The sequence below is a fragment of the Phalangium opilio genome, unplaced genomic scaffold (assembly GCF_054372755.1).
Source record: "Phalangium opilio isolate 3A_F unplaced genomic scaffold, DU_Popi_V2 ptg000022l_1, whole genome shotgun sequence".
Classification (NCBI taxonomy): Eukaryota; Metazoa; Arthropoda; class Arachnida; order Opiliones; family Phalangiidae; genus Phalangium; species Phalangium opilio.
The window spans coordinates 3,704,012-3,730,977 of NW_028324154.1; the positions used below are offsets into that span (position 1 = coordinate 3,704,012).

At 35.5% G+C, this 26,966-nt stretch overlaps 2 protein-coding genes and 1 long non-coding RNA gene across 4 annotated transcripts; 1 reads left to right on the forward strand and 2 right to left on the reverse strand.

Annotated features, from left to right (window-relative positions):
- Positions 1 to 662: 662 nt before the first annotated feature.
- LOC149695161 (uncharacterized) lies at positions 663 to 1,808 on the reverse strand. 2 transcript variants are annotated; one of them, XR_016382527.1, is made up of 3 exons: positions 1,595 to 1,808; positions 1,376 to 1,461; positions 663 to 1,137 (listed from the first exon to the last, which is right to left on the reverse strand). It is a non-coding gene; the product is annotated as an uncharacterized LOC149695161 (long non-coding RNA). The 2 variants fall into 2 exon arrangements; XR_016382526.1 differs by lacking the exon at positions 1,595 to 1,808 and having other exon boundaries at positions 1,376 to 1,496.
- Positions 1,809 to 7,902: 6,094 nt separating this feature from the next.
- LOC149695162 (uncharacterized) lies at positions 7,903 to 10,189 on the forward strand. The gene is made up of 3 exons (XM_089867485.1): positions 7,903 to 8,510; positions 8,584 to 8,925; positions 8,990 to 10,189. The coding sequence occupies exons 1-3, from the start codon at positions 8,070 to 8,072 to the stop codon at positions 10,187 to 10,189; spliced, it is 1,983 nt and encodes a 660-aa protein (XP_089723611.1). The 5' UTR covers positions 7,903 to 8,069.
- A 518-nt stretch (positions 10,190 to 10,707) lies between these two features.
- Positions 10,708 to 13,946, reverse strand: LOC149695163 (uncharacterized). Its single transcript, XM_089867486.1, has 6 exons — positions 13,334 to 13,946; positions 13,029 to 13,247; positions 12,141 to 12,966; positions 11,305 to 12,059; positions 11,018 to 11,242; positions 10,708 to 10,959 (listed from the first exon to the last, which is right to left on the reverse strand). The coding sequence occupies exons 1-6, from the start codon at positions 13,658 to 13,660 to the stop codon at positions 10,708 to 10,710; spliced, it is 2,604 nt and encodes an 867-aa protein (XP_089723612.1). The 5' UTR covers positions 13,661 to 13,946.
- Between the last annotated feature and the right edge of the window lie 13,020 nt (positions 13,947 to 26,966).

The following is a 26,966-nucleotide window of genomic DNA, read 5'->3' on the forward strand; positions in this document are numbered from 1 at the left end:
GGCATAGCCCACCCCATCACGCACTCGACAACGCAAGGCAACTCGCGCTATAGCGGATGCAGCTTGCGTTCTTTAGCAGACGACATGCTCTAGTCAATGGTCACGGACCAGTTTATTTATTCCAAGTCAGGAGGGTCGCTGGCCTAATGTCCAGCTCAAAAAAAATCCTTTATTTCCCACCCTGACTCGCGCTATAGCGCAAGCAGCCTGCGACGTGTTGTGCGTGATCGAGTAGGCTATGCTCCGGGAAAAAGAAATCTTCACTTCAGTCGGGAGTCCTGGGACTCCTAACAGGCCAAACATAGATGCATATGACAAGGAAACATTTCTCATAAGCGAGAATGGCCAACTTTGTTTTGTAAGAGACAGCCTGGCAGCCCGGTATCTGACTGGCCAAGTCAGCTGTCAAATGTTTATTACTTCTTCTATGCGACTTAAAGTGTGTTACATATTTAACATAAACCAAAATTAATACCATTTGATTAAACAAAATAGTATTATAAACGTCTTTAAAAAAATGCAACCTCAAACAAGCAGAGCTATGTTCGTATATCGGAACCGCAATTGTTTTCACCTTTAAAAGTTAATACAGCCCTTTGAATTTAAATAATTAGAAATGAGAAATGTAACCACTGAACAGTTGTTTACACATTTAACATAAACCAAAATTAATATCATTTAATTAAACATCGCGTTATAAACGACTTTAAAAAACTCAACCTCATATTGCCAGAGCTACGTTGGTATGTTGAAATTTAGAAAACATATGTTAGAGATTCAATTAACAGCAATGGTTTTTACCTTTAATGTAGAATTTGAATTTAAGTAATGCGAATGTAAAATCTTATTAAATGAAAGAATCTATACAGTTCTGTTTGTCATTATTTCCTTTGAAAAGTTATCGCCAACGTTTAGTTAGCGGAGCCACAGGTTTCATCATTAAGTTAAGGTGTAAAATTTACCTCTACAGTTTATTAATGTGTACCAGCTGTCAAATAAGGTGTGCAGTCATTAATTATTTCATTGGAAAATCACCGTTAACGGCAGTGCTATTTCTTGTGTTTAATAATTTACAATGTAAACAAAGATGTTACGTTGGTGGTTCTGTAGTAAGCGTGGTCTTCCATAAAGCATTACCTAATTAAATATTTCAATTATTTGGGTAGAAATGCCATTTTTTAATAATTCAATGGAGATATGGAAATAGCGGTAACGGCTAAAAGCACATGTGTACTAAAGAGCACATTGTTTTCTACCCTGATTTGAGCAAATTAGATAACGGTATCCTGAATTAACTAGCGCTACTCTTACCCATGTTGACAAGATAAACAAAGCATAAAATCATAGCATAAATGATTTAATTTAAACAAATTACCTAATTAGCGGCTATCGTTGGCCGATGGCACCAGGTGAAACATCTTAAAACGCACGTAACACGGCCAATTGGTCTCTAGTCTCTCTCTACATACAATCAGGCTAATCGGCTGTATTTAAATTTTGACCAAGGCTTAGTGAAATCAGTAAATTTAAAAATTATCGGCTAAATCCTAAATTTAAATTCTTTTGTATTAAATTATAATAAGGTTTAACTTACGAAATTAAAATAAAATGAGGACGAATTAACCCCTTCTTTTATGTGAAAAGTTAAAAAATTCGCCTTAAGCTCGACACAGCCACACGCGTTGTCTAAACAAAAATCTTCGCTCAGTCTTTCTATTAGAGGTAAAACAGCGTAAGTCCAACAGTACGTTTCTCTATGATTTTAGCCAGGACTAAAACACGTAAGTCCAACAGAATAAAAGGTCGTAAGCTTAAGCATGTGCTTAAAAGTACAAAAAGTAATACTTAATATTAATTGTTTTCAATAAAACTTCGAAAGGCACCAGTTTTATGTTCAACCTTTCATTTAAAACCATTTTCAGACCTATCGAATAAATAGTCTTCAAAAAATGCTCGAGTCAATTTGGCCATCACAGCAAACATTTCCCATGTTATTCCTATGGGAAAATTTCCCTTTTTTTGCCAAAATGTCTTAATTTTTTATGGAAATGAAAACCACCCTTAGCAACATTATTTTCTATAAAAAAAACTAATGCAGGGATCTCTTTGAAATTTTAACCACATATTAAGGGTCCGAATTCTAGTTCAGTGGATTTTTTTCAAAACAATTAATACAATACAAAAAAAAACTACATCCAAACAAAAAACCCTCCTTATACATTAAGAGCAGTATGAAGTCTTATCTAAGAGAGCAATCGCTCTCTCAGAATATATGGTGATAAATCTCGAGATGATGCAATTTTACATGCTAAATCTTTATCCGCAATTGTTTTAATGGAGTACACGTCCAATGTAGTTATTTCTTCCGTGACCCATTCTATGAGCACATAAAGTCCTGATGCCTTTGACATAGCGATGTAAGCCTATTGTTCTAAATTTTACAATTTCTAATATATGAAATCTAAGGCCAAGATTACTCTAGAAAAATACACTGATCTAAGGCGCCCGTACAGTGAGTGACCTCGTTGCTATTTGAGCTTCAGCCTAACCCGTTCAAAACTCCGATACAAATCGCCGAACCCTCGATACCTGTTTTTTTTCTTCCTTTCAATAGTAATCCCTTAATCCGCATCTCACTACCCCATAGTCATCTTTGCCTGCTAGTACCAATATCTGTTTGCTATACAAATAACATAAAAAACAGAAACTCGCGGGAGATGTTTTATTCTCTCTCTTCAAGAAATGGAAGGATAAATTGTCATTCAATTAAGAAGGTTTTCATGGAAATTTTTGCAACTTGCTATTTTGTTTGCGCGTAGCGTTTCCCACTAGTAACTGAACTTGCTATATTAAGAAAACGGTTCAGTCATTTTTGATTACTCTAAAATTAAGCGCAAAGTATTATTAAATTATACGTTTATATGCCTAATTATGAGTAAAAGATACCTTGAATATTTATGGACGGACAAAAAGGTTATTCCAAAGCGATCTCGAGCACGGTATACAAAAAATAATAAAGCAAAAGTTTCAAAAGAAACTAGTTCGGAGTCGGAAAGCTCGGAATGTCGATATGATGCAGGTCGGCCTATACGTTTTCAAGAATAAGCTAATGAGTGTGGATCAAAGACTGGAAACAATCATCACCATGATAATACAGGAAATGAAGAACACCATGATAATACAGGAAATGAAGAACACCATGATAATACAGGAAATGAAGAACACCATGATATAACAGGAAATGCACAACACCATTTTCGTGCAGCCATGGAAGCGTTGACTTATTTGTAAGTTATTTTAAATATATATCACATAATTTCGTTCATATTTATCATTAATTTTTGAATTAAGGCATTTCGAGTCGGACCAAGAAATAAGTGATAATCCAGCTAACGAAAACAAGAGCAATAGTGATTCCGATCAAGGCGACAATTAAAACCAAGTTACTGATATGGTATGACTCAGACCTTATGCGCGTGTATGCAAAATTTTATGCAATTTAAACGACGGAAAGACAAGATATATTGGAATTAGTAACTTTAAATTTAACGTCATTTAACTTAATGAAATTTCAAAAATAAACGTTTTTCACAATTTTGTCGTAATCTTTGAAATGTTGTCTTTCGGTTTGTAAAGTCTTGAAATTTTTTAATTGAAACACTTGCGGACCGTCCATAAACTACGTCACGCGAAAAAAAGCATTTTCTGACCCCCCATCCCCCCAGATCACGCTTCATCACGCTTTTCTCAGACCCCTCCCTAAAAACCACGTCACATTTCTTTAACCCCCCCCCTCCGCACTATGATTTGTCTACTTTACAAATTTAATTTGATTAATTTCTTGAGTGATATGCCGCCCTCTCAGAAATATTTTGCTCGGCTGAAAATTCAAGTTCTCTTCCCTTTTAAGCTTTTTCTGATTAACCTTTAGAATTTTAATGTCCGGATGTGCTTTTTATAAGCTTCAAAAAAGTTCCATAAAGCTTAGTTAAAGGGGCACAATTTTAGGTTTCGACACTGTCACGGAAAACAGACTAATCGAGCTTGCGATTTAGAAAATTTGCAAAGAATCGAAAAAATTTCAATCGGCAGGGGGATTTGATTCATCCTCACAAATAATAGGGGCGAATAAACAGAGACACAAGAGAGTTTACGCTGTTTATTTTATTTGCGCTATTTAAATTGGCTATATAAAGGTGTAAATAGTAGATAGTTGCTTAAATTATCTACTATTTAAGTGATGATGGAATAAAAATTTTGGTAAATTATTGTAACGTGGACTATGGAATGATGTCTTTCTTCTTCTATAACATAAGAGAGCCAATCGGCCTCTTACTGACTTCTTTACAAAATCAATGCTAAATGTGACGTCACGCATCGAAGAACCCCTCCCTCACCCTTGTCACGGACCGTCACAAATTTAGAAACCCCCTCCCCCCATAAGAGTGTGACGTAGTTTATGGACGGTCCCTTGCTTGGAAATGAGCAGAAACTAAAGGTATATGAACAACCCCTCCCCCCTTCCCAAGTTGGCTTTAGCTCGACCTTAAAGGAAACATTTTCTTCGCTGGATATAAAGCCTAGCCTTGAGGTGTATAACGGGTAGATACTATAACCGCTTCAGGACGTTTCTCAGTTACCATAGACTGCGAACGAGAGAGAGGCCAGTTTTTACGATTGGCCACATGAGACAATCGATCGAATATCTTTAAGAAATGTAAGGTTTTATTCTCTACCTGACAATGTATAAAGTCTATAATATAAAGGAACTTTGTCAGCACGGGAGACTCTACAAAAGCCGCTTGCCGAACGAAAAACATACAATTGAGCGTTGATGTCCATGGAAAATACACTAAACCAGCAAAACAAACCTATCTATTTCAACGAAGAAAAAACAAAGACATATAGGTAAACGATCAGCTGAGATGGTAATTACATTTAATTTTAAAACCAAACATCTCAAATATATATGTTATAGCATTTTAAATTAAAAAATAGCTTAATATCTTAGACTTAATTTAATGATAGTTAATACTAACTTTATTTTAAAGATAGAAGTTCATTTAGAATAAATCAAGTACTATTGAAGATGAGAATGGAAAGGAATGCGGTACGCGACAATTTGGTCTCACCGTTATGGTCTCGCCTATTTGGTCTTGGGAGAAATTGGACTAGGGAGAAATTGGTCTAGGGAAAAATTGGTCTCGGGACAATTGGGTCTCGGGACACTTTGGTCTCGAGTCAAATTGGTCCCGGAACAATTGGGTCTCGGGACACATTGTTCTTGAGACAAATTTGTCCCGGTACAATTGGGTCTCGGGACAAATTAGTCCCGGAACACTTTGGCCTTGAGACAAATTGGTCCCGGTACAATTGGGTCTCGGGAAAAATTGGTCCCGGAACAATTGAGTCTCGGGACAAATTTTTCCCGGAACAATTGGGTCTCGGGACAAATTGGTCTCTAGACATGATAGTCTCGTTTCTAAAAAAAATATCACACCTTCAGAATTATTTAAAACACCCAAATTTAACCGAACCAAACGAAACCTTACCTAACCTAGCAAACCTTATCGAACCTAACCAAACCTTATCGAACCTAACCTAACCAAAACTTACCTAACCGAACCATACCTAACCGAACCGAACCCAACTCAACCTTGTTTGGAGGGAAGAACTTAAGAAGATTATTTATATGAGCATTAAAAGCCCGCCTCTTACCACGAACAATTTATTAGCAATAATAGAAATGTTTTGGAAAAGGTGTCAGGGACCCTATTCTCTAGGTTCCTTTTGGAGGAATTTCGATCCGAATCTTTTCATTCGGAGTCAATTTCTCCGAATGAAAATAAAACGTATTCTGTAAGCACCTTATCCTAATCATTCGGCGGCCGTAAGAGACGGCCGAATCGGGCATTCGGAGTTTTTACCGCCTCTCTTCCCTCCATCTATCTTAGATTCGCGGAACTTTCGCCGGAGTTTTCTAGTATTTTCCCCCGAACCTTTTTGCTGGCACCTTGTCTGCGGTTCATATTTTTATTTAGTATGGCTGCTTTGTTTTTTCAACGCAAGCTTCATCGCTTGCGATTTGAACTTGGTAATCGCATTGCCCGTCGCGATTTACGAGTTCAAAGGGTTTTTCAAGACTTAAATCAAGCGTGGGCAAAATTTTAGGTTAAAGCGGGAAATGGCTTTAAGCTTTGGCGGGCCATGGCGAAATCTACAAGGTAGATCGACGGCTTTACCTGTAGATTTAAAGGAAATAAAACTTCGTTGAATTTATCCTACATTTAAGGTTTCATTTCGCGAGATCCAATTACTTAACACAGATTTAATTGTTTATTTTAATATTTTTTCTACCGGGGCTTGTAAGTTAGAGCCACCTATATTTGACCATTTGCATCAATTATTAATAATTGCTCGATAAAATTTGGTTATTTCGTTTAGCTTCTATTTAAATTATTAAATTTTGGTAGGTGTGTAACCATTGATAGAGGGCTAATGATCTACATTAATGAATTTATCATAATCTCACGAGATCCACACAATTGGATTATAATTTGCGATTAATTAACGTTGTTATTCTAGGTTCTCATTGCCTCATATTTAACCCTACTAAAACTTGCGCTAAGTTTCATTCAAAATTAGACGTATATTAACTGTTGTTTAGCGTGTTCTTTACTATCCATTTTAAAAGAATATTATGAAGCAGTTTAAGAAAAAATAATTTTCTATCAAAATAAATAAATAAATAAATAAATAAATAAACAAAAAAGGAAAAAAAGCACTTGTTTCTATCTTAAGAAAAGAAATCGAAAAAGAGAAAATTTGCTTCGTATTGAATGTGTTCCCAATACAAAGACCATTTCCCAAAATTTCCTCTCCTTGGGAAAAACCAAAGTTTCCATCCCTTCAATTTGAAAGCGCGCCAAATAAAATTGTCCAATAAAGAAAAAGTGGGCGTCAAAAAGTACCACGTTGCTTAAGAGGAAGTGACGTCCATTTGGATTGAGAGAAAATTTCGAGGGGGCCGTCGCTTCACTTTAAAGCGTACAAGATTTGAAATCTTATGATTTGGTTGATTTGGTTGATTTGGCTGACTTGAAATAGATTTGGCTGATTTAGTAACGATTTGAATGATTTGGTTGATTTGGATGATTTGGATGATTTGGTTGATTTGGTAGAGATTTGGATGATTTGGTAGAGATTTGGATGATTTGGTTGATTTGGTAGAGATTTGGATGATTTGGTAGAGATTTGAATGATTTAGTTGATTTGGTAGAGATTTGGATGATTTGGTTGATTTGGTAGAAATTTGAATGATTTAGTTGATTTGGTAGAGATTTGAATGATTTAGTTGATTTGGTAGAGATTTGAATGATTTAGTTGATTTGGTAGAGATTTGAAAGATTTAGTTGATTTGCATGATTTGAAATCGATTTCATGGATTTGGTAGGGATTTGGATAATTTGTTTGATTTGGTAGGGATTTGGATAATTTGTTTGATTTGGTTGATTTTTATGATTTAGTTAATTTGTTTGATTTAGTTGATTAGTTTGATTTAGTTGATTAGTTTGATTTAGTTGATTAGTTTGATTTAGTTGATTTGTTTGATTTAGTTGATTTGTATGATTTAGTTGATTTGAATGATTTAGTTGATTCGAATGATTTGGTTAATTATGATGATTCGAATGATTTTGTTAATTATGATGATTCGAATGATTTTGTTAATTTTGATGATTTAAATGATTATGTTAACTTTGATGATTTAAATGATTTTGTTAACTTTGATGATTTAAATGACTTAGTCATATGTTCTTAATATTATCACAGTAACATAATAAACATAAGTATGACAATTAGCCAAAACTAACTAGAAACCTATTTTCGAGCCTTTTACGTCATCATAAGTTCGCGCCCAGCACAGAGACCCCTAGCGGTGGAAAATGAAGCGACTTCCGCCCCATACCGGAAATCCGGTTCAGAGGTTAAAAGAGACGCCATTGAGATTTGAGTCACTTTGCTAAGCCTTGGGTTGATAGTTGATTTGTAATTGTATTGAAAAAAGCAGCATGGAAGACAATTTAACTAGTGAAGAGAGTTTAGAAGTATTAAATACAATAAATATGGAAGTACCAAATATATTTGGTGACTCTAGTCCTGTGCTACAACTTCACTACAAAGTAGTAGAAGGTGGATTCGCTAGTCAAATCATGAAACGCATAAACAATGGGTATATTTCCATCTATAAAGAAAATTTGCCAAAGACAAATAGGAAAGGAGAGTTAGTTGACACAAAACTTCAAAGCTGCTCTACTGTATTTAAGTTTCATATATGGGTATTGAGAGAAATGAAGACTTTTGAAGATATTATTGCTGCTGTATCACCATTTGATAGAAACAACCTTCTTCTACTTCTACACGTCTATGCTGAAGAGGTGTTTAAATTCTGGTGTCAGAAGCGTAGAATATGTAGTTCGTCTTCCATTGGTGGTGAAGTATCAAAGAAAATGGTAAGCTTTTTAATTGTTTCAACTTCCGTTATTTATATAGGAAAGATGTGGTAAGATGAAAGTATGTTTACAGAATGATAGTTTGGAAGATGCATATAACAGGAGCCTTCTAACCATAGGAGGTGGCTGCATGGGCGAGGTGTGGAGGAAAAGTAAACGAAGGGCATTTTTTAGTAAAAAGCTAAGCCCCGGGCAAATAAAAGAGGCAAAAACACTTTATGATGCAGTCTTGAAGTTGCGACAAACTGCCGAGGAAAAAACACAAATAATATTCTCAGGAATAAAAGTGAGAGATAGAGGAGGTCTTTTCATCCCAAAAGAACACCTACTGGAATATCTCGCGATGTTAAATAAAGTTATTCGATTGGTTCTGTGTGATGCTGGAATCAAGAAACATGGCCAAAATATTCTACAGGTATGCATTTTAAGTTTTTCGACGGCTATTCCTGTGATTTCAATGTGAGTTTTTCCATGGATAGGCAGTGATGGATGTTGTGAAGGAAAATGAACCAAGTCTTACGCAAGTATTTCTCGAAGGAACGGAAGGCCTAGTTGAGGAAGAAGGAGCTAAAATTTTCATGCAAGAAATTCAAAGGAAGTTTGTTCATGCTCTAAGTAACGAATTTATAACAGGGTGGGATGAAAAAAACAAAGAACAACAAAAGCAGCAATCAAAAGGAGCTAACGGGCTACGGGATGAATTATACATAGTTTCAAAGAAATTAAAAGGAAATAACAGTATTAAAGTCATTCAGCCAAAGAAAAAGCGATCCCTCAAGAAAGATATTCATCTTAAAGGACCCTCAAAGTGTAAAGGGGTATCTCAAATTCAAAGAAATCATGTTAAACCTTGTGATATAAACAACAATAGTGATATAAACAGCAAAAGTGATATGAACAACAAAAGTGATAACCCAAATGTCCAATTATCTACTGAACATAACAAGGCAAACCAAATTGCAACAAAATCACCATTGGCCGGCCCTTCAACGTCCGCTGACATAAACAAACAAGTACAATCAATTGCCACCGAAGAATCACCACTGAGGAAATGCAGGGGCAAGTTAAAGAAAAAGAGGCTAGTCAATTATTTTCCCTCAGAGAAGACGGTTGCAAGTATAGTGGGTATTCGCCCTCTAGAAAATTATGCCACAGGCATAACAAGTCCTCAAGCAACTTCAAAGAATAAAGTAATCAAAACTCTTTCCCTGGTTAGTGATATTGAAATGTCTGACAATCAGGTAGCTTCAAGCCCTCCCCCGATCAATGGAAACGTCATAGTAGAAAGTACAAAAAATTCAGTTTGCCACGTGTCAAATAAACAAATGATTAAAAGCCAATCATCTAGTTCTTCAAACGTACAAGATGGTAACGGAAACTCAAGGGATTCGTTAAGTCCTGTAAAACAATTGACATTGACACAACAAAAAGCTCGCACAGCAATTACAATTACAAAAGGGGAAGACTCATTAGCACACGTAAATCCTATCAGAAGCCCTATTTCAAAACATATAAAAAATGTTACAAAACCAAGCAATGTTAAAAAGGTTGCCAAAAATCCTAAATCCATCTCTAAACTTCAAGACCAGAAAAGTGACCAATTTGAAATCAGTCGTAATAGGTCCAAAAGAGAGAGAAAAGTTCCTAGTCGCTATGCCATGTATTCTTTAAATTATTAATTGTACGTCCACAAATGTCAAATTTAATTGGTTATTAAATTTGTATCAAGTGGCGTTAAAATATTTTTTTGTAAATGATTTCATTACATAAAGTTTTTCATTTCGGTAACCAGCTCCGCTGTGATGACCTTTCATATCTCTAATAGTTCGGGAGGTTTTACGGACTGTGGCAAAATTAATTCCAGTTAGCTTCCCTCCTGCTCCATGTTTGTATTGGGAAAACAAAGTTTCAACCGCACTGCCGTTCACGCGAATTGGGCACAAATAATAACCGGGATTCTCCCTTAGAAATTCTTCTGCAAGGCCTTTAAATCCATAAACCATGATTCTCAGCAACGCCCATGTCTTTAAATGAGATGTAATTTTGTTTACAATATTTCAATTGTGTTTATAACTGTGAAATATACAATACCTGCCAAGAAATGAATTTTTTCTGTCTTGGATTGCTAAGGTTAAATGTGGAATCATTTTGTGTAAGGAAATTCAGTTTTATTTTAATTGGTTATTTTATTTTGAAGTTACTCACCTAGTATATACTTGAACCAATTAGAAAAATATTGCATTCCTGCATCAATGTTTCTGATAATGTCACAATTTAAATCGTCAATTGCACCTTTTTTCAGTGTCCCCATTTCAAAAAGGTTATGACACGCTTTTAAATAATGGTAAGTGCCCATGACACTCTCATAATCTTCTGGCTGGGGCTGTGGCAATCCATCAGTCGGTGGTGGATGGGCGTATTCATATATAGCCGACAGTACGTCATTTTGCTAAAATCGAAAGTTTAAGAGTCATTTATAGTGTTGACAAATTGTTTTTGAACCTTACCTGCAATATTCGAGCCGGCTTAACATTGAGCTTGGTCCAAGCATCTCTGTCTACGTAGCTCTGATACAATTTAGGAATTTTTCGTGGAATGCCGCAGTCTCTCAAAGCGTCATCCCTCTTTTTAAGGTCGACAATGTGTTTCCACCCAAAAGTAATTCCAAAATAGTCAAATTCCTTTGCTCTTTCAGGATCCGAAGCAAATAGCTGATTTATTAAGTTTTTCAACTACAAAGTTTAGAAAACAACAATTAAACCTTAGAAATGTTTAACGTCCACAATTATGTTACCTCATGAGAAGGACAAATTACAAAATGAATGTTTCTCTCCATCCGGAGTGGATTCGGGAAGGAAGTAGGGATGTTAAAATTTATTTCGCCATTCTTTTTCTGATAAGGAAATGTTACATCGAGGCCCACCATCATCTTGATAACTGACAAATTCGCGCTGGCTCCATCACAGACAATGGCAGAAATGTGAAAATGTTGGTATTCGAAAGCCTTTATCACTTGGAGAAGACAACTCATTGTCACATGAGCATCAGCGGTTGATGGTAGGGAAAAATAAGGGCCAATAACATCGTAATTTGCAGTCAAGTCCCTCCATAAAAACTGAAGCATGTAATTGGCTTTAGTTATGTCCTTGTCGTCGCATACTTCTTCATATAAATCGTCCAAGTAAGCATATTCTTCATAAGGCATTGCTGCTCCATACAGTTTGTGATTTTTGGAGTTCCACATTATTTTGCCAGCCACCTTCACCTCGTCAAATATTAACACCCCGTCACCTTTAGGTTCAGCTAGTCCATTGGCGATTTGATCGTGTTTAAACAAATTGTATGTTTCCTTTTCTTCCCGGAGCTTCTCGTGATTTACTCCTGGTTCATCCAGGTTTTTCTTGGTTTTTCTCTGAAGACTTCTCCATGATGGCAAGTTTAATACTTTGAAAGAAGAAAGGGCATCATACGCAGCGTGGCTTCGACACGCAACTGCCAAAGCCAAACGATAAGTGATGGCGCTCCACCTATTTCCTCGTTTTCCAGTCACTAAACATAAAAACACCAAAACTTGACAATCTAAAATTTTTTCTAAATATAAGGAAACTCAAAATTAATTGAAGTACACACCATTTTTCTTTTGATCATTCATAAAGTCCTCTTTCTCTTGAGCTAAATTAGCAGCACAATCTTCGTCCCAAACCTCACGCAATCGCTTTCTTTTTGCAATAGCTGACTCACTACTTTCATTCGTATCAATGGCTAATACCTCTTCCAGAACCGATGGAAAGTTCTCCTGTATTTTGGCTGTGACTGATTTCATTTCTTGGTGTTGCTTGTCATTTAGTATCATTTTGAATTTCGTCAACTTTTTATTCAATTTAACAATTTTCTGCTTCGCGATGTGATACCGCTGAGAAGCCAGTTTTTTCTTCAGCGCAAGGCTTCCTGGTGACAAAAATGAAGTAGGGCAGGTCGACGATGGCTGGCATTTCCTCTTACGTGATGTTGGACTTGCGTTAGCCTTGATTCTACGTTTCAAAGATGCACGCAAATATCGCATTAAGTACTTGCACTCCTTGCAAACATTTGAGTCTGCCGCCACAATATTTTTCGGTTTTGTAAAAATTACCGGGCATTTAAGGGACATAAAATGCTTTACAGGAAAATCTATGATTTTTAATGTTTTTGGAATTAAAGGTAGCTGCGAAATAATTTCTATGGCGTCACTAGCTAGACCACTACAAAAACGCTTATCGGGATCTGAAAGGTCCTTTAACAGTGAAACTACTACATCCTCCAAAAGCACAGCATCTTTGAAAATTTCTACTTCTTTCACCACTCCTTTGAACAAAACCACAAGTCTTAATGTGCCAGAACAGTTTAAAACATATTTCAATGGCTCTGCATTGTATTTCTCTTCATAAGAGCCTCTCTTAGTAACCTCCAAAATCAACTACAGAAAGTGTTATTAAACAAATGATTATTTTAAAATGTTCGATTGTTCACTGTGCCAACCTGATTATTTGTTGAGACTTTTTCTGTTAAATCAAGTGCGCTAAACTTCGCCACTATCTGTTTAAATTCAACACTTAATTTCAGAGGGAACGTTTTCGCCCCTAAAGCATGAAGGGAGCAACTCAACTTCTCATGACTCTGATATGGGGAGATTTCGCAATTCCTGGTCTTTTCGGCAATTTCACTTGTTTTTGAACAAATGACCTCGTTTTGCGCATCCTGTACATCAGGTTATAACATTACTTATGGTATTAATGAGTTTTTAAAGCGTTTCGCAACAAGTGTAAGGCTAAACATTTACTGACCTTCATTAAAGAAATTGGAAGATCGATTCCCCCAAGTTCTTTGCTCTCTTGAAGCACGTTTAATACATTATCGACTTGCAAGGGCTTCACTGATGATGTTGGTGTTAATTCGTTTACATTTAACTCTCCTGTTTTCCCTAAGACTCCCGAAGAAACAGTACAAACTGCTTCAAGCTGTTCATAAGGCTTAAGCCTTTGCAAGCACATCAATCCCTTACATTTCTCAGTCTGACTTTTTACCGACTTTAGCGCGACCACATTACGAAGTTGAAAATTGCACTGGGTAGATTTAGTAACGGAATATTTAGATTTCAAAAGGCTTATCATTTTTGGTGCTGAAAATCCGACTTAGGGCAATCTTAAACTCAAACATAGAAACACCGCGACAACGCGAACGAGCTCGTACAATAAATAGCAGACGACTATTTCCGACACAAATGCGTTCAAGGAGATGGTTTATTGTGATTGGCTAAAATTGTACAATTATGTCATTCGCCAAAGACCAGCATGAAGTACTCGACGGGGTTGCAAGTCCTGGCCTGATGTAAGTGAGAGTGTCAGTGTTGATTATAGGTTTCATTTGGAAATTTGCATTATTACAATGGGAAGAGTCATACTTATGTTTATTATGTTACTTATGATATTATGTGATTAGGTAGTAGGGATGCACCGATATATCGGTTACCGATAAATCGGCCGATATATCGGCCTATCTTTTTCATATCGGTATCGGCCAATATCGACTTCATGTAAACCGATATTTTCGGGAAAAACTTGACAAGTTATAAGGCACTCAATGAATACTAATTTAAACACATCACTTAAATTTATACCCACAATTTAACATTTCCCTTTAAAAATGCAAGGTTTTCCACTATCTCAGTTTTATTCCGTTGTTCACGACTATGAGAAAGTAATTTCCCTAGTTTCCCATAATTCCAACAAACAATCGAAGTCGACACTGACGCTCTCTAATGCGTTTGGTGTCACTAATGTACACTTTGAACTTTTCACTTGTGGTCCAAAATTTTGCTTATAACGCTACTTCTTTTTGAACAAAGAATGGAGCTGTATTTTTACTAAAAACCAAAGTAGACCACACCACTTTTTAAGGAAGGGGGTTAAGGCTAAAATATGTAGCGGTACCACATTAAACGAAATGTGACACATGTCTCTTAATAAAACAAAGTAAAAACGTAAATGCACTGTAAAAAATGAGCGTGCTTTTGGCATTCAAAAATGGTAGCGACCGTTCAATTTTGAACAAGCCTCTATTGACGCAGTCAGATTTAACCAGAGATATTCAATTTTGAAAGAGGAGTGTTTTACGCGTTCAAAACTAACCATAAGCATTCGTTTTTGAACAAACTACCGTCATATTGATTAGAACTTAACTATAGCATTCATTTTTGAATAACTTATGTATTACCATTCAAAAATTAATCTTTATCCCATTCAATTTTGAATAACCACCTTGCGCTAATGAAGCGTTCAGTTATGGTAGTTATGGCGTTCTATAGGTTATACATATAAGTATTAAAAGAAGAGCGTTTTAGACGTTCAAATAACAAATTTTTGCGCATTCAGACGAGGATGTTTATGGCGTTCCAACGAGATTGTTTTTGACGCTCAAAAGAGAGCGTTATGTGCGTTCAAACGAGTGTGATATTGGCGTTCAAACGAGAGCGTTTTTGGTGTTCAAACGAGAGCGTTTTTGGTGTTCAAACGAGAGCGTTTTTGGTGTTTAAACGAGTGTTTTTGGCTAGAAAAAAACACTATAAGAAAAACAGCGTTCAGTGGGTATTCAAAAGTAGGATTGTTCAGGAGCTCGAGCCAGCTCTAGCTCGTGAATAGCGAGCCGATTTCGGGCCGAGCCGAGCCGCCACTTTGGCGGCTCGTTTATTTAACGAGCGAGCTTTTTAATGGTCGAGCCGAGCCGACAGGCATCGAGCCACTGCGACTCGCGAGCCGGCTCGCGAGCTTAGTCATTGATATAGTGCTTTCCTTTTAGTCTTTATTCTCTCCACCAATAGCTTTCCGATGTATTTTTACGCGAAATATAGCATGGGAAAAATCTTTCGTCGCTAACCTTGAGCATATTTTACCGAGCGGGTTTTACTGAACCTCTACATTCCTAAACATGAGATGGCATTTATAGTCGTTCTCAAGTTTGACGTTGGTAGTAGCAATTTTTTTAAAAATGTATATATTAATCGAGCCAGCTTGGCTCGGCTCGATCATTTTCTAGCCGAGCCGAGCTAGAGCCGAGCCAAGACCCAGCTCGACTCGAGTCGAGCCGAGCCGCCGGTTTTTTGACTCAAGGCGAGCCGAGCTTTTAAAAAGCTCGCTCAGCTCGGCTCGTGAACAGTCCTATTCAAAAGTGAGCGCGATTGTTCATTATTGAACAGTTTGGAAATGTCAGGCGTTCAATCAGGAAAAGTGTGCAGTATCATCCAAGATCTTGGGTATTAAAACAAATAATCCAATAATATCTCAACAATTTACTGTGACTTGCTTATTTACCCTGAATTAAATATATATTTGTCTGTATATACATCATTCATTATATAATAATATCAAAGTAAAGGTTACGGATTATGGTGTATTTCACTAATCCCTTATATTTACATATGCCTTCAAATCGGTTGATAACGTAAAACATACTCGTTTATAATTGAGGTGAACTTGATAATGAACACGTCCCTTAAAAGTGGAGTCTCTCTTCATATAATTGAATTGTTATTCAACACAACGATTAATGTATATGTGTTTCAAGTCCACCCGCCCTGAGAAGATGTACTAGCTTTAAACACATTAGATTTCTTCCTTATCAGTGCCTACATTTAATATAGTTTGGCCTACCATAAGGAATTCAATAATGAAATTTGAAATCGAACTTCTCTAGTCAAAATTGAACGCTACAACTGATAATTTTCGATGCTTCATCAAACACTTGTCCACAATGTATTATTAAATGGTGAACTGCTCAATTTTGAACGTAAGCAATTGAATATGAATGCTCGATGAAACTCTCCGATGTAGCTCAATAATGATTGCAAAAACATACAATATTAAACGTTTAATTTTCAATTTAAATTTGAACGATTTCGTGCTTAAATTTACACGATATACAAACCTTTTACGCACCGTTCAAATTTGAATGCGTGAGCGTTTAATTTTGAACAATAGTGATCTATTCAAATTTGAACGCAAAGAAACTATTCAAATTTGAACGTTAAAGCGTACCACCACAGTGTTGGGGCTATGCACGTCTAAGCATTCAAAGATGAATCTCACTTTTTTACAGTGTGGTCCTAAAAAACGTTGATTCTACTCTTGGAAACGATATTCATGGAGAAATACTATTTTTTATGGGCCGATATATCGTCTGTACCCATATCTGTGCATCCCTAGTTCTCATCCAAATATGTATATTTCATGTTTAAATTCACGTTAATTAATTTAATTAAGTTAAAACTAATGAAGGATTGAGGTTTGGCAGTGTTGATTTAGCTTATAAAATGAGTTTCAAATCACCTTAATTGTAAATTTTAGAAGAGTTTTTCATTCTTGCCAACACAATGTGTTAAATTTTTATCATACCACGTGCTAAATTTGCGGTAACATAAAGATCATCTATAACATATGTTAATGAGTGATGTGATTCTATAGTTTAGCAACTTTGGCTTCAATAACCATAATTAAATTAAATACCTAAACAATTCATAGCAATTTAGACAAATAAATGTGAACTGTGGAGATAGCCAACAACGTAACCCTCCGTTGCTGACGTGGTTACGTTGGAAAAATCTGCGCTGATGTAAACATGGAAATTATTTGACTAATTAAATTACATAACGACACTGACCTCCTGGATTAATCAGCACCACTGTTACTTATATTTATGAATTAACAAAATCCACTGTTGGTAACAAATAGTTAAGCTGCGCTAACGTAAACATCACGACTCTGCAGTAGGGAAAACATATTAAACTTTTTGTCATCTTACCAGTAGTATTTTGAAGTTTTCGATCTTTTCACAGGGTGAAAAGCATTATCTTTATTTCAACACGTTAATAATTTGAATAGGTATGCCATTTTTTACATCAAATTGGAAGCGTACATGGTAAATACAGCAATAAAAAACCTAGGGTTAACCCAGTTAGGCTATGTTTCTAGCATAAAATTGAGCAGACTATATACAGGATTCCAAAACCAATGAGAGCTGGAAATCAGCCTTTTTAATAATGTTTAAAGAGGAAAGACTATACGACTGGATAGGGTAATGGCAGCCCTCTGCCTTCGACTGTATTAAGCTCTATGGGGAAATAACATGGGGTGACATTAGTCTATACAACTTAAGCCTTGGCCGTAAATAACGTCGAAAAACTTACTTCAAAAGATATAAAAACCTCTATTAACTGTAATTATTTACCTGAATTAATTTTTTAGACGAAAAATCGACCTGATATCAAAGTATTTGTTCTTAAGAGTGTTATAGATAATTAGCAAATCCAATCAAAGGTGTTCAAGCTCGGACAAAATACCAAAGTAATTAATTCTAGTTGCCTTACTGTCGTCTGCTATGAAATTAGGAATTTTCCACCTAAAAGCAAACGTTTGAAATGTATCAATGTAACTTGTTAGCACCCACAAACCTAGGCCCTTCTAGTTTTCAAAGAGAACGAAATGAAGAAATAGGTTTAAGCGCGCTAAAAGGCTAGGCTGACTTCTGACCCAAAAGTAATTTTTTGACGTACTCTGTTAATTAGTTGAAGTTCTAAACTTAAGACTTCATTAATTAAAAATTGAAACAGGTAAGTTTCTCATTTAATAAATGCTTGTTAATTTACAAGTATTCCGAAAACTAACTTCGCTATAGTTTTTCCGTATGGCCGGCTTCAATTGCCTTAAAAAACCGAAATTTTTTAATGCTTTTTCTATGGGACGCTAACCCTAAAAACTGTGAATTTTCCTTTAACATTACGGGAGGGTATCAAGTCATATCTACAAGGGCCTACCGGCCCTGTAGAATAGAATGAAGCAACGAGACTAACTTAACATGGCAACAGTTTATTCACAAGTGGAACTTTAAAATACAGAGTTAACGCATATACATTAGTAAAAAACTACAATAAACATTAGTTGACCTATTATTGCTCTACAGCTGTACAGCACCATCGCTTATCTATGATAACGCCAACAGGTTTAAACCTGAAACCATTAAGAAGATTTTACTAGCAGAGTATGGCAGACAAACATTGAAGGAACAAGAAAAAAGTAAAAAGGATACAGAGGCTATAATAACGCGACCAAAAGAAGCCAAGACTATGACTACACTGTTAAAAATATAGGTATTTTGAAGCTACTACAAAATACCTCCGCAACGTTTTTAGTACCCATGAAGGTATTCTATTAGTTGTCTCATAGTGCGGGTATTAAATGATTTCGAAAAAGGTATTTTGGAAATATAAGTTATATAATGAAACCTTTTAGAGTTTTAGCGCTTCTGGTGTTATGTTATCGATCCCTGGAAGTACAAAAAGGACTTAACAGACTCCTTTAGAGGGATTTTTTAGCTCCGGCGTGCTGATTATAACTAAGACTACTAAAGTAAAATACATGTTATAATACTTCTAGCCCAAATTCTCTAACACTGACTGTTTATTTCACCATTAGCACTAGTAATGGCAGCGTAGAAGAAATCTCTATTGGAATATTATAGATAAACATAAGGAATAGGTTCGGTAGGTTAGAATTGGGTGGTGGTTTTCTACCCGAGATTCAAATTTCAATCTCAAGTTTCCTAGCTAGTGGTTTTTCTTAAATATTTAATTCCATATAATTAATATTAATTATTTTCTTTGACAGTTATGTACACTAGCTTACGTTACATCATTTAAAGTCAATACAATTATGATATAAGGCATACATAATTAATGTAAAGGTTTGAATCCGAGCTTACGCCTTCAGTCGCTATTCAGAAAATATCCATGTATATGTGACCCTGAATTACCTTTAAACTATAACAGTATCACACCTTCCTTAACAAGGGGAAGCAAAATCTAGAGTGGTTAATCCCTTGCTTACTATGCGAACTCTCACGATCCCGCAAGCCTACGGTGCAGACACTAAAAAGGCGGGATGGAAGGCAAAATTTTGCTCTCGTGTTTTTTCGTTCTTTTTTACATGAAGTCGTCTATTGCTTACCTTGCCTGAAAATGATTCAAGGCCGGGGTAATGAAGTCAAAGCTTACCAGTTTCAAATGTGCCGCGAATATTTTTGATGGCGCGAAAGTATAATTTAGACCTGTTAATTTGTGGGGTTTATTTGACACCGTATTCGGTAGCACAAAATACCTTTATTTTCGAACCTTTTTGAGTGTTAACAGGTACCCCTCTCGGTAATTTCTAAATTTTAAAGTTTTAATCCTTATCTTTGTTGAGGTTTAAATGATACCCATTACGGGATCACAAAATACCTTGAAGTCCTCAAAACTACCTTCTTTAGGAGGTATTTCAGAGTACCTTTACACAACGGTATTTTGTAGTACCTTTATAGGTACAACTCGGGATGCATCGAAAAATACCTTTAAAAGTTCTAGACAGTACGGTTATTTTTTACAGTGTTAGGAAGTATATTTTTGTCAGGTCGAAAATTTATCTGTTTCAGGAAAAGAGAATTCTTTATATCTAGTTGCTAATAATATATTATAGCTGTTTATCACATCATAGTATAATAACAGTTTTAGTTCCAACGTTCTTCGCGTTCAAATGAAACAGTTTATTTATTCAATTACCTTTGTGGCTCTCATCAACTACACGCAAATATTGTAGTTCATTCTCTCTTAACGTGGACCGCAACTAAGGCGGCCCGACAGAGAAGCACCTTTTTTTTAAACAAAAAGTGCTGGTACCTCTACTGAACATGATTTTACCCCAAAATGCGCGCTTCGAAACCTGGACGCCAGAGAGTTGCCATAAATCACGTTTGACAATTTTTAAGTCCTGATTGCTTCGGCATGTGTGTACCCCGGTTCCTAATCCCAGGTATTTCCATTTTGTAAAAGCAATTTTGAATCCAGGATAATTCCAAATCCAAACACTAGATTAAATTGCATTTATTTGCAATCTCAAAAAAAAACTGTTCAAATCACACTATCTCAAATATGTCCACCCCAAATTGGTTTCAAATGCTAGTTGTTTCAAACCCTACAATATTGTTTTCAACTTCCAAGTGTAAATCCCAAAAAGTTTCAAAACCCAGATGTTTCCATTTTCCGTGAGATGGCATAAAGAACTGGACTAAAACATGCCCGAAAATGAACATTTCAAATTCCAAGCGTGCAAAAATTAACATTTCAAATTCCAAGCGTGCTAAAATGAACATTTCAAATTGCAAGCGTGCTAAAATGAAATTTTCTAATTTCTTAAGTCCAGCTAACAGCGCTCTCGGGTTAGAGAATTCGGCAACTTCAATTGCCCCAAACGAAACATAAAAATCGGCACCGTGCACAGGCCTTGATTAACCTAGGCAACGTATAAATTAACAGATTAGGTAAAGTGAAGTCAAAAGACAGTTAGGATTATAAGACATTGAGTTTTTTGGATTTAATAAACCGTTTGAATTCGGCTAAAGCAAAATTGGGTGACTTGTTACTAATAAGAGTCATTCTTTGAAGTTACGAACGGGAACTATGGTTTTGATTTTTCAGTCGGTCGGAACACTTAAAAACTTCATATCTCCCAAATTAAAATCAACGTAGTAAGAGAAAAGAACGATGACATGGCTGCAGCTTGAGCTAGGCATATGTTTCTCTCTGTACACATGTGTCTATCGGAGAAGGGTGGATTTAGCCATGGTACCTAGTGTAGGCTATGAGCCTCATTTGAAATGGGGGTTCGCATAGATTTTGGTTAGAAAGTTTTTCACAATTTAATTTTTCCTCGAATCGTAACGGTCATAGTTATTTATTTCCTACTTCTTGAAGAAGAACATTGGGGGCCCTAATTCATGCGGGGCCCTGGGCTATGGCCCATATAGCCCATGCCTTAAGATGGCACTGCGCAAAGCAACTCGCGTCAGCGTGGGAAATAAGGCGGTGACACAGGACAAATGACCGGTATAAAAATTGCCTTGTCCTGTTCAAAAATAAAATCGGAGGGAGGTCAGTAGTCCACGAGACTACTAAGAACATACAAGTGTAACCAGAGTCCAAACAATAAAATTCTAATATTTTAATTATCCACTTCTTTAGTTTATTACACTACGTGCTCTGGTCATTGGCCACGGACTAGTTAATTTACTCCAGGCCAGGAAGGTCGCTGGCCTAATGTCCAGTTTAAAAAAATCCTTCTTTCCCACCCAGACTCGCGCTATAGCTCCAGACAAAAGAAATCTTCACTTCGGTTCGAAGTCCTGGAGCTCCTGAAGGCCAGACAATGACAGCCATAGATGCATGTGACAAGGATACATTTCTCATAGGCGAAAATGGCCAATTTTGTTGTGTAAGAGACAGCCTGGCAGCCCGGGATTTGTTTACTTCTAAGCTGAAAAGTTAGCTTGTTTTCACCTTTAGAGGTTAATACAGCCCTTTGAAGCTAAATAATTAGAAATGAGAAATGTTATTAAATGAATGAATCTAAACGGTTTTAGTTGTGTCGAAATGAGAGCAATTAAATATGTCTTTGATATTTAGCTCTGATAATTTCAGAAATTAAATAAAAAATATTGTTAGGTATTTAACCGGTATGGTCCCATTTCTCCCAATTTTGTGTTTCCCAAAATACATTTTTATCCCAAACTTTCCGATTCCCAGTTCTCCCAATCTTATATTTCCCAATCGGAATTTTTATCCCAAACTATTCAATTCTCATTTCTCCCAATCGAATGGTTTCGCCTAATATTTTATGCTGCAAATGGTTGCTTTCAAAACGTTAGGTGAGGTTAGGTTATTATCCTATTAATTAGCTGCCACCTTTTCCAAAACATTCTCCTACTAATTAACTGCTACCTTTTCCAAAATATTCTCCTAATAGTTAGCTGCTACCTTTTCCAAAATATTCTCCTAATAGTTAGCTGCTACCTTTTCCAAAATATTCTCCTATTAATTAGTTGCCACCTTTTAAAAAATATTCTCCTATTAATTAGTTGCCACCTTTTCCAAAATATTCTCCTATTAATTAGTTGCCAACTTTTCCAAAATATTCTCCTATTAATTAGTTGCCACCTCTTCCAAAATATTCTCCTAATCATTAGTTGCCACCTTTTCCAAAATATTCTCCTAATCATTAGTTGCCACCTTTTCCAAAATATTCTCCTATTAATTAGTTGCCACCTTTTCCAAAATATTCTCCTATTAATTAGTTGCCACCTTTTCCAAAATATTCTCCTGTTAATTAGTTGCCACCTTTTCCAAAATATTCTCCTATTAATTAGTTGCCACCTTTTCCAAAATATTCTCCAATTAATTAGTTGCCACCTTTTCCAAAATATTCTCCTATTAATTAGTTGCCACCTTTTCCAAAATATTCTCCTATTAATTAGTTGCCAACTTTTCCAAAATATTCTCCTATTAATTAGTTGCCACCTCTTCCAAAATATTCTCCTAATCATTAGTTGCCACCTTTTCCAAAATATTCTCCTAATCATTAGTTGCCACCTTTTCCAAAATATTCTCCTATTAATTAGTTGCCACCTTTTCCAAAATATTCTCCTATTAATTAGTTGCCACCTTTTCCAAAATATTCTCCTGTTAATTAGTTGCCACCTTTTCCAAAATATTCTCCTATTAATTAGTTGCCACCTTTTCCAAAATATTCTCCTATTAATTAGTTGCCACCTTTTCCAAAATATTCTCCTATTAATTAGTTGCCACCTTTTCCAAAATATTCTCCTATTAACTAGTTGCCACCTTTTCCAAAATATTCTCCTATTAATTAGTTGCCACCTTTTCCAAAATATTCTCCTATTAATTAGTTGCCACCTCTTCCAAAATATTCTCCTAATCATTAGTTGCCACCTCTTCCAAAATATTCTCCTAATCATTAGTTGCCACCTTTTCCAAAATATTCTCCTAATCATTAGTTGCCACCTTTTCCAAAATATTCTCCTATTAATTAGTTGCCACCTTTTCCAAAATATTCTCCTGTTAATTAGTTGCCACCTTTTCCAAAATATTCTCCTATTAATTAGTTGCCACCTTTTCCAAAATATTCTCCTATTAATTAGTTGCCACCTTTTCCAAAATATTCTCCTATTAAATAGTTGCCGCCTTTTCCTAAATATTCTCCTATTAATTAGTTGCCACCTTTTTCAAAACATTCAACAACGCCTGAATTTAATATTTTTCGGTTCATTTGATGTACCTTAATGCTTTTGGGGGGGTTGCACATAAGTCATGATTTGGCTTAGCAACCCTATCCCTCCAATAAATAAATAAATAAATAAATAAATTCTCCTACTAATTAGCTGCCACCTTTTCCAAAATATTTTCCTAATAGTTAGCTGCCACCTTTTCCAAAACAATGGTTCCTTTAATTCGTTGCCACCTTTTCCAAAATATTCTCCTATTAATTAGTTGCCACCTTTTCCAAAATATTCTCCTATTAATTAGTTGCCACCTTTTCCAAAATATTCTCCTATTAATTAGTTGCCACCTTTACCAAAATATTCTCCTATTAATTAGTTGCCACCTTTTCCAAACTATTCTCCTAATAGTTAGCTGCCACCTTTTCCTAAACATTCTCCTACTGAATATGTAAAACATATCATTGTTAATAAAACAAAAAAATTCTCTTTGAACATATTAACATATGTTTTATGCTGAATTGGGACAAAAGAAATTGGGGGAAAAGACATAGTGTTGGGTCAAATGGGATTGGGAGATATGGGAATTGGGAGAAACGGTTTGGGTTAAATGGGAGTAAATCATTTAACCAGAATTGATTTTAATTAAATTAACAATAAATTGTTGTAAAATAAAAAGCCAGAGAATGGGATCCTCTTTATAACCAAAACCACGACCCACAAGCGAAAGTTTGGAAAGTATTTGGTAAAGCACACTTGCGTCTACGAAACATTTATTCCCAATAATTTCAGAAACTTTGACTTCATTGAGAAGGCTTAGTAGCAGAACCGCTGAGCAGTGTGTTACATATTTAACATAAAAATATCATTTAATAAAACATTGTGTTATAACCCACAAAGACTTAAAAAAACAGCCGCAAATTGAAAGAGCTACGTTGGTAGGTCAAAATTAAGAAAAAGTGTTAGAGATCCAATGAGCAGCAATGGTTCTTACTTTTAATATAGAATTTGAGTTTAAATAATGCAAATGTAAAATTTTATTAAATGAAAGAATCTATACAGTTCTGTTTGTCATTATTTCCCTTGAAAAGTTATCGCCAGCGTTTAGTCAGCGACTCAGCTGAGTTTTCATCATTAAGGTGTATAATTTACCTATACATCTTATTAATGTGTCCCAGCTGTCACACATAACAAGGTAGTAATTGACTGATCTACCAGTAAGATTAATAATTAATTTGTTTATAATTTATTTGAACCTACCGACAGTATTCGTAATGTCTGGCTTTTATCCCAAATAACGGAAGTTGAAGTTGCCTATAACATTAGCATAACGCTATTTTGACCGAGGCTTAGCAAAAGTTGCTTAATAATAAATTATTCTGGTGATTTTAATAATAAAATATTCTGGTGATTTTAATGATTAAAATAATTGTAGTAAATTTTAATGACGTTTTTGTTACGAAAATAATAAATATCAGACCTAATTATCCTCCATTTCAATTCCAATTAAAACATTTTCGATTTAACCGGGTGCTCGAACGCCATGTTTTAATTCCTTAAATCCCTCTAACGGAAACGGCGTGAAATGGTGATTAACTACAAAAATTCCGTAAGTCCCACACAATAAATTAGGCGTAAATTGCGTGTCTCTAACATTGATAAAACGTAGTAACTCCAATACCCAAAACAACGTAAGTCAGGGCATGTAATTAAAACTACGAGAAACAATACTTCATCAAAATTTTTCTTAATGAAAAAATAGGCAGCAATTATGATAATAGGGCTTTCATGTAAGACCGTTTTCAAATCTATCAAACGTATAGCTATTTTTGTAAGGGTATGGACAAATGGGCCAGTTTGGAAAATTTCCCATGTTATTTCTATGGAGATTTTCCAGTTTTTCGTCAAAATCTGTGATAAATATTATGGAACTTTATTTTTTATAAAATTAACTATTACAAATATCTTTTTGAAGATTTAACCACACGTTAAGGGCCAGGATTTTAGTTAAGTGGCCTATTTTCAAAACCGTAAACATAATTCGAAAAAGTTACAGCCAATGAAAAAACCATCCTTATACATTAAAGGCAGTATGAAGTCTTATCTAAGAGAGCTACCGCTCTCCTAGAATACCATCAGTAGTCTAAAACCGTGACCTTAAAATATAGTCGGATGAGTCCGTTCATCTGTGTGCCAGAGTGCACAGGAATAGGGCTGTGCGAATAAGAAATAGCAATTTTTTGGTAGAAATAGTAGGATTGCAATATTAAAAATACCAAATATATAGATTTGAAAATTTCGAAATATATATCCTGAATTTTCACCAATTTATATTGACAAGTTTCACAGTTAAAAGTAGGATGGTGCAAGTTTTTCTAAGTTTACACTGCTAATTAAAGGTGAATAGCTTCGAAATTATTAAGTTTTATTATAAACAATATGTGCTACTCTCTTGTTTGTAGTCTGTCAAAGTGTCAAAATGATTAATTTTCCTTTTTATCTCGCTTAATAGTTAGCATTTAGCGTTTTGATACTTCCTAGTTTGCTTTAGTGTAGTACTTTGGTTGCTTTCAAACCGTTTGAAATTGGTCAACCGTATGTAATAAAATATTGCATTATTATTACGCATTTTATTATTATCTGTGCAAACCGTATGGATTTTAGTGGCCGTCCCTTTGGCGCGGACTACGTTTTGGAGCAGACGCCGCATGTACCACTACTTCCTTTTCCCCACGTGACCTAAGTTCTCTGGACTCAATTTGGCCTAGCTCCAGCGCGTCACATCCGCCGGTGTCGCACATATTTGGTGGTCCCTTTTTGGCCAAGTTGGAAATCCATAATACGTAGTATTTATATAAATCCATGCTTGGCTATGCTAAGCTTTAGTGTGATCAGAGTTAGTGATATTTAATTGTCAGAAGTACGATAGTTAACAGGAGTCTTTTAATTATCTGTTATATTATTTAAAGTTATTTAGAATGATTTTTGTATTTCAATTTTCTGGCGATGAAGTCCAATCTTGTCGTCTGGGGGGATGTAACCTTCCGTAATAGTTTAGGGACCTCCGAGTTTCTACTCCAGGGGAGTAAGTTTAAATAGAGGATTAACACCCTGTGTTACCTTTCACCATTCCCTAAACATATAAGGGTCGACTGCTAATCATTATAAGTAAGTCACTATCCACTTCTGAGATGTAGTAGTTCGCTCGAGCGAAGGTCTTTGACCCTGATATTGGACTTCATCATCATTATTAGTAATTATGTTTAAACCCTTAAGTTCTTTAATTTGTAATAAATACAAGTCGATATTTAATTATTACTTAGT